Source organism: Solanum lycopersicum, chromosome 1 (assembly GCF_036512215.1).
Source record: "Solanum lycopersicum chromosome 1, SLM_r2.1".
NCBI lineage: Eukaryota > Viridiplantae > Streptophyta > Magnoliopsida > Solanales > Solanaceae > Solanum > Solanum lycopersicum.
Window position 1 is genome coordinate 1,743,705 of NC_090800.1, and position 7,343 is coordinate 1,751,047.

Consider the following 7,343-nt stretch of genomic DNA (forward strand, 5'->3'; position numbering starts at 1 on the left):
TGTTAGTTAATGATTTTTCTAGTGGCGGAAAGAACTAACAACTTAGCAAAACTTAATGTAGTTTTTGAGTTAATAACTTGTATATATTTAATGATATTTTTGATAAATATATAATTTTGAGCACAATTATTGAATTCGATCAAATTCGTAAGTTATCCTCCAGCACAATCTCTAATGGGGTATGTATCCTTTTAATCATAACTCGTAAATCAATTTCGAGCTCTAAAAATGAAATTATATCCCATAGAAGTGATTTTTTTTTTAAATCACAAATCTATATTAGTTGATTCTGAAAATGAATATAAGATTGAGAAAAATATTGAAAATACCTTAAATTTAATATGAACTATATTTTTCATCCCTAAACTATTAACAACCATAAAAACATTATGAAATAAGGCTTGGTTAGTTTGAGCTCGTCTCGATTATTATATCAAATATTTTTACTTTTCACTAGGGAAATCAAATCTTGGCAAAACTTAATTTAGGCCCCAAAAAAGAAGAAATCAACTTTTAACTTAAAAAAAGTAATAATAATGAATAATAGTGTATGATTAATTTGTGCACACTTTAACTATTTCATTAGGTATTTGTATTTTTTACTTACATAAATATTTGATAACTCTATATATAAAAGGATAAGTAAATAGTATTTTTTCACCTTCTCTCAAGAAAGAATCAAAATGGTACGATAAACGAAATAAATAAATAAATTTCTATCTTTTATATCGAAATAATTATTCTTATTTCACGTATTAAAAGATCAATCTCTTTAGTTCAACCTTCATATCATTCTCCCCATTTCTTTTTCTTTATAATAATGCCTACTTTATTTAGTGGATACAACAAAGTTACCAATTATTAGAACAAGAATGAAAACTTGAGGTCTAATCAATTAGTGTCTAATATGCTTTACATAGTTTTTCATACTTTTAGCTAATATGTGATTGATAAAGGATTGAGCATTGTGTTTAATAGTTTTTTAACCTTTTTCTCAATAATTTTTATAATTTGATACTCTAATAAACACAATTGTACAATAAATCAAAATAATTCTATTTTTTTAGGGATAATGTCCAAGTTTCCCCTCAACCTATGCCCGAAATCTCAGAGACACATTTATACTATATTAAGGTCATATTACCCCCCTGAACTTATTTTATTAATAATTTTTTACCCCTTTTTAGCCTACGTGGCACTATCTTGTGGGCCCAACGATGGTTGACTTTTTTTTCCAAACTAGTGCCACGTAGGCTAAAAAGGGGTAGAAAATTACGTATAAAATAAGTTCAGGGGAGTAATAGGACCTTAGTATAGTATAAGTGTGTCGCTGGGATTTCGGGCATAGGTTGAAGGGGTACTTGTACATTTTCCCTTTTTTTAATGCTAATTGTATCTTGTTTATCCACATTATTATCAAAGGAAAAAGTAAAATGGAAACCTTCAGAGTAGCCCAGTAATTTGAGCTTGAGACTTTCATATTGAAGGTTTCAAGTTCGAAACCCCTTGCCAACAAGAGCAAGGAATTTACCTTCTGGATCGAGCTCGTTGCATCAGACTTGTCTAGTATGGATTACCTCTTCTATTTGATTTACGAGCTATTACATAGAAACAAGTGTTTTACCTTGTGTGCACCCAAAGAATAACGATTACAAATTTCCCTTTTTATAGAGCAAATAAAATAAAATGTAAAATGTAGGGCCACATGTCAAACTTAAAGGTTAATAATTAACTAAACTTCATTATCCACATGTCACTTTTCTTTTGCTAAGAACTTTAACCCAAAGTTTCCCTAATTCCAAATACTTTAATTAAACTTCATTTTCCACATGTCATAGTTTTCTATAGGGTTAACAACTTTATCCCAAAGTTTCCCCCAATTCCAAAGGCCAAAATAAAAGAAGAAAAGTTTGTGTTTACTAAAGTTTTCACTTGAAGCCAAAGTTTCCCCCTTTCACCATCAAAAGTTGTGGGATGGTTTAAAATTTATAGTTTTAGAGTTTTTTTTTTTAGTTTTAAACAAAAAATGAATTCATAAAAAACATTTCCTTCAAGTGAAACATTCAATCACAAATTTATATTAGTTGATTCTCAAAACAGGTACAAAATTAAAAAATATATTAAAAACACTCTTAAACTTAACGTGAATTATTAGTTTCGTCTCAATACGGTTGATAGTTTTAAAAAATACCTCTCTACTTGACTAATTAAACTTAAATACATACTAAATTACCACTAAATTTAGAAGTATTTTCAACACTTATCTCAACCTTTTATTAAGAGTTTCAATTCATACAAAAATTTTCAAAACCACTTGTTATGCCATACAACAGATCGATAATATATATAAATTTAACCAATCTAAGTAAATAATTATTATTAAAATTATTAATGGTGTTTTCGATACTTCTCTCCTACCAAATTCAAGTGAAAAAAAAAATGGTACAAAGAGTGATAGAACACTAACAACAAAAATATTTAAGAAAATAACCCTTGATCCTTCACCACTATACTTTATTTTTCCACCAAACAATGACAACTATATACCCCACCCCCTACCCCCACCCCCCACCCCTTCTTCTCTCTTTCCCCTCTTTACTACCAAAAACCAAAGCCAACCCACAAATTCACTCCATTCATCACCCCCACACACAACACACACATTGTGTTAAAAGACATCACTAAATATAGAAGAATCAAGAAACCAAGAGCAAATTTCAAGAAAATAGAAGAGAGAAAAAAAAAATCAAACTCTTTTCCTTCTTTCTTCTTCAAGTGCCATGGATTTACAGATCTATGGTTTCTTGTTCACTTTATTTCTCACATTCTCCATTAATGGTGCTACATTACAACAAAAAACCCAAACCCCATCTCCACAAATCAACTCAAACTCAGTTCTTGTTGCCCTTTTGGATTCACACTACACAGAACTCTCAGAGCTAGTCGAAAAAGCCCTTCTTCTTCAACCACTCGAAGAAGCTGTAACTAAACACAATATCACCATTTTCGCACCTAGAAATGAAGCTCTGGAGCTTGATTTAGATCCCGAGTTCAAGCGTTTTTTGCTTGAACCCGGGAACATTAAATCCCTCCAGAACCTCCTCTTATTCCACATGGTGCCAGCTCGAGTCGACCACTCGAGCCTGCACCATACCAGGAATAATAATCACACAACTCTATGCCCCGGAGAGACTGAACGCCTCTCCGGGAACAATCTAAATATCATTCACCCGAATGATATAATCAAATCAGACGGAATAATTCACGGAATCCAAAAGGTTCTAATCCCTAAATCAGTTCAACAATCTTTCAACAATCGAAGAAATCTTCGGTCGATTTCAGCTGTGCTCCCACAGGGAGCACCAGAAATCGACCCGAGAACTAACCGATTGAAGAAAAACCCCAAACCAGTACCCGCCGGCGCTCCACCGGTACTACCGATTTACTCCGCAATGGCACCAGGTCCTTCTCTAGCTCCGGCACCAGCACCAGGTCCCGGCGGTAACCACCACCACTTCGACGGTGAAACTCAGGTGAAAGATTTCATACAAACACTATTACATTACGGTGGATACAACGAATTAGCAGATATTTTAGTAAATTTAACATCATTAGCTACTGAAATGGGGAGATTAGTTTCAGAAGGATATGTATTAACTGTATTAGCTCCAAATGATGAAGCTATGGCGAAATTAACAACCGATCAGTTATCGGAACCCGGTGCACCGGAACAGATAATGTATTATCATTTGATACCGGAGTATCAAACGGAAGAAAGTATGTATAATTCAGTACGAAGATTTGGGAAATTGAAATATGATACATTAAGATTGCCACATAAAGTTGTTGCTGAAGAAGCTGATGGATCTGTGAAATTCGGGTTCGAAGAAGGATCGGCGTATTTGATTGATCCCGATATTTATACCGACGGGAGAATTTCCGTTCAGGGGATTGACGGAGTTCTTTTTCCGGTGGAGGATATTAAGGTGGCGCCAAAATCTGCTCCGCTTGTTGGTGGTGATGCTAAAGTTGTTGCTAAACCAAGAAGAGGTAATACTAATTATAATTTTGAATTTTAGTTTTAATTGTTTGGTGTTTTATGTGTTTTATCATCGTAATTACGTGACTAATAACGATATATTCAATGTAATTTTGATAAATGGAGGTCTGAGGAGCGTGGTGTGTTATATGTAGCTTTGTTGTCGATAGAACGTGGTGTGTAGCCTTGGTCTAAGATAGAGATTTTGTTTTCGATAGTTTTCGACTCGGGTGGGGTTATGTTGTATGCTTAGTTGCGCGGGCTCGAGTCCACTTTTGATGTCGTACCGGTCTCGAATTCTTCAAAAATGTATTATTTTTGGCGAATTCGATATGTACATGTTGGTATTTTTGAAGAGTCCGAGCAACATAGGGTATATGTAGTTTTGGTTTAAGATAGAGACATTGTTTACAATAGACTTCGTCTTAGGTGGGGGGGGGGGGGGGGGTTCTGGATAGCATGGTGTGTATGTTACATGTAGTTGTGGTCTATGGTCGAGTTTTTGTTTTTGATAGACTTTGGCTCAAGAGGGGTCTAGAGAACGGTGTCTATGTTACGAATAGAGTCTTGGTCTAAGATGAAGGTATTATTTTTGATAGACTTCAGCTCAAGTGGGGTTCGGGTCTGGGGTTAATGGTGTGTATGCTAATGTCATCAACAATAATAACATATCTAATGTAATTTCTCCCTGCAAAATATAAAGCGTACACATATTTTACTGTTTTCAATAGAATCGCGACTTAAAACAAAGATCATATTAAAAAGCAAGGCTTAAGAAAAACATATTATCAAAAAAAAAAGTAAAAAATTAGTGTTTTTTCTTTTACAAGTTAATATTATTATCTCAAAATTTGTCAAAAATTAATTTGTTTAGTACAAATTTGGTGGTGGGTATAATGAGAATAATGGAATTATGGCTTTTTGTGATTCCAGTTGTTGCCAACTCTTTTTGTGGTGGAATTCTTGGACTTAACATCTAAGCTATGTTTTTTTTTTTTTTTTTAAATTAAAATAAAAAGTGCCCCAATTTTGAAAATTGTTAAAAATTACACAAAATTGAAAATTCATCTTTTCCCACATCAATAAATTTCCTAAAAATTCAATGGACAGAGTTACTCGATATCAATTAATCAAAATTAGTTACGATACATGAAACGTAAATTGATTCAGACACCACTTGTTTATTTGTGTTGCTTGCTTTGCTATATTTTTTTTTTCGTGAGTTAAAATATCATTGTCATTATTTTTGAGTGATTACATAGTGTTTTTGTTTAATTTCTTTTATTATAAGCCATAAATTGTTAGGTATAAATATGCTCAGCACGTTTTTATAGAAAGTGACAAAAAATTATTTTAAGTAATTAGTAGTTGAGAAATTTTGTCGGTGAGTCATATATATAATAATATTATATAATAAGATTATTAAGAAAAAAGAATTAATTCTTTGCTTAATGTATAGATTATTCTAAAACCATTTGATGGAGTTAGTATTTTTTCTTTTTTAGTAGTTGAATTATTATTATTAAAAGATAGTTTCAAGTTGAATCATTCATAGTAAAGGGTTAACCACCAAATGTCTGGCGGTTATCCCTTTATTTTTAATCAGATGTCTCGAGTTTGAGTATTCAGAATGATATTGCTTTTACGAGGAAGCATTTTTACCTCAAGCAAGACTTTCCGGAAAACTGGTAAAGATGGAAGGACTTCTTAGTTTTAGAGGGTTCGAGTGTGGAGAAGGATAGAGAGACAGAAAATCATCCTCGAGTTTCAAAGCCTCCCTTAGTCTAAAAGGTTAGCTCAGATAGAGCTAGAGCTAGCCTTTCGGTTCAAGACTTGGTGACAGTCCGGTTTTAACCTTATTACGTGTCTAATATGTATATCATATGTTATGCTCTTACCACTAGATCAAAAACCGAGCGCGATAAAGTCAATTGTTTTGGTGTCTAATATGCATTTGTTTTTTTTCAACAACTTGGATGTTTAGTCCTTTATAGCCAGCCTAGCCTATTTGTTGACAAATTCTTTGCCCCCACTTGTTCTCTAAATAGTATATTTCACTTCAATTATCAGTTGTCAATTTCATTTTTCTATTATGAGTTGGCATCCAAGGTAGTCTAGTGACACCCCTTCGTCGAAAAAATAACACTGACGTTGATAGATTGGTCATACCTTTTTATGTATATATATATGTGTGTGTGTATACCATCTTTGTATACATAGGTTTCGAAAGCAATCTTTCATTTTTTACTGACGTTGGCTCACGTTAGGGGCGTAGTATATATACAAGGTTAGAATTATCTGCTAGACGTTCAATCGAAAATTCTGACTCTGCTGCTGAATCAAGTCACTACACAATCTAACGAAAGTGAAACTGTCTCCTCTCCTACATTACTTCTGACTTCTTCGTGTGTTTTACTTCTTTATACGTTAATTCTTCTTAGTGAAAGATTCTGATTCCGCCAAACATTTTTATTTTTGCAGGAAAGTTGATGGAAGTAGCATGTAGTATGATGGGGTCATTTTGTCATTAAAATTCAAGATCAAGAAATTGAATTATTAAGATTGGTAATTCAATTAGGATTTGTGGAGAAGAGGAAAAAAAAAATAAAAAAGCTACAAAATTTTCTGAATAAATGGCAAATTTTTAATATTTTTTTTCTAGGAGAGCCTTGTAAAATTTAGGGAAGGAGAAAAAAAAAATGCTTGAGTCGAAGTAAAAATTCAGAAAAAGGGAATTTTCTCCTTTTTTTTTTTTTTTCTTTTTTGGTTTTTGTTATAAATACTGTAATTACTATATATCAATTTTTTATTTGTATTTAAGGTTTGTTGGTACCAAACACTTTGTATGCAGAAATATACAGAGTCTTTTTTGTCCTTTTTATATATTCACGGGTGATTTGTCTTATTATTTATTTATTTATTTTATTTTATTTTATTATATTAATTATTATTTTTATTATTGCATGATGTGATACTTTAATAACTTGTGATGCAACTTTTTGCAATTCTTTTATTTGATGTGATGTGATTTGTATTTTTGTCTTGTGGAATTGGAAAAATTATTTTACCCCTTTAAAAAAAATTTATTAGATACTTTGTGTTGAAGAAAAATAATATATAGTATAATACAATGTATTTTTTTACTATTTCAAGTTCTTGTTGGGGAAAAAATGATGATAAAGATAATGAGGTTTTCATGATATTTTTTTTTTTAGTTTTGATCTATACGATGGAAGATATTATACTTGATTTTCGTTGGATTCAGGTGAAATATAAGCGAAGAAAATAGAATATTAATAACTAT

The 7,343-nt window shown here is 32.0% G+C and overlaps 1 protein-coding gene across 1 annotated transcript; it reads left to right on the forward strand.

Moving 5' to 3' along the window:
* Positions 1–2,506: 2,506 nt before the first annotated feature.
* On the forward strand, positions 2,507–6,944 carry LOC101263740 (fasciclin-like arabinogalactan protein 17). The gene is made up of 2 exons (XM_004228632.5): positions 2,507–4,050; positions 6,521–6,944. Exons 1-2 carry the CDS (start codon positions 2,781–2,783, stop codon positions 6,568–6,570), a joined length of 1,320 nt encoding a protein of 439 aa, XP_004228680.1. The 5' UTR covers positions 2,507–2,780; the 3' UTR covers positions 6,571–6,944.
* Positions 6,945–7,343: the final 399 nt, after the last annotated feature.

Bases quoted from the DNA above. Each gene is read 5' to 3' on its own strand.
- LOC101263740 (XM_004228632.5), top strand. From the start codon at position 2,781: ATGGATTTACAGATCTATGGTTTCTTGTTCACTTTATTTCTCACATTC. The intron at 4,051-6,520 runs GTAATACTAATT...TTATTTTTGCAG, and splicing joins TGTTGCTAAACCAAGAAGAG to GAAAGTTGATGGAAGTAGCA.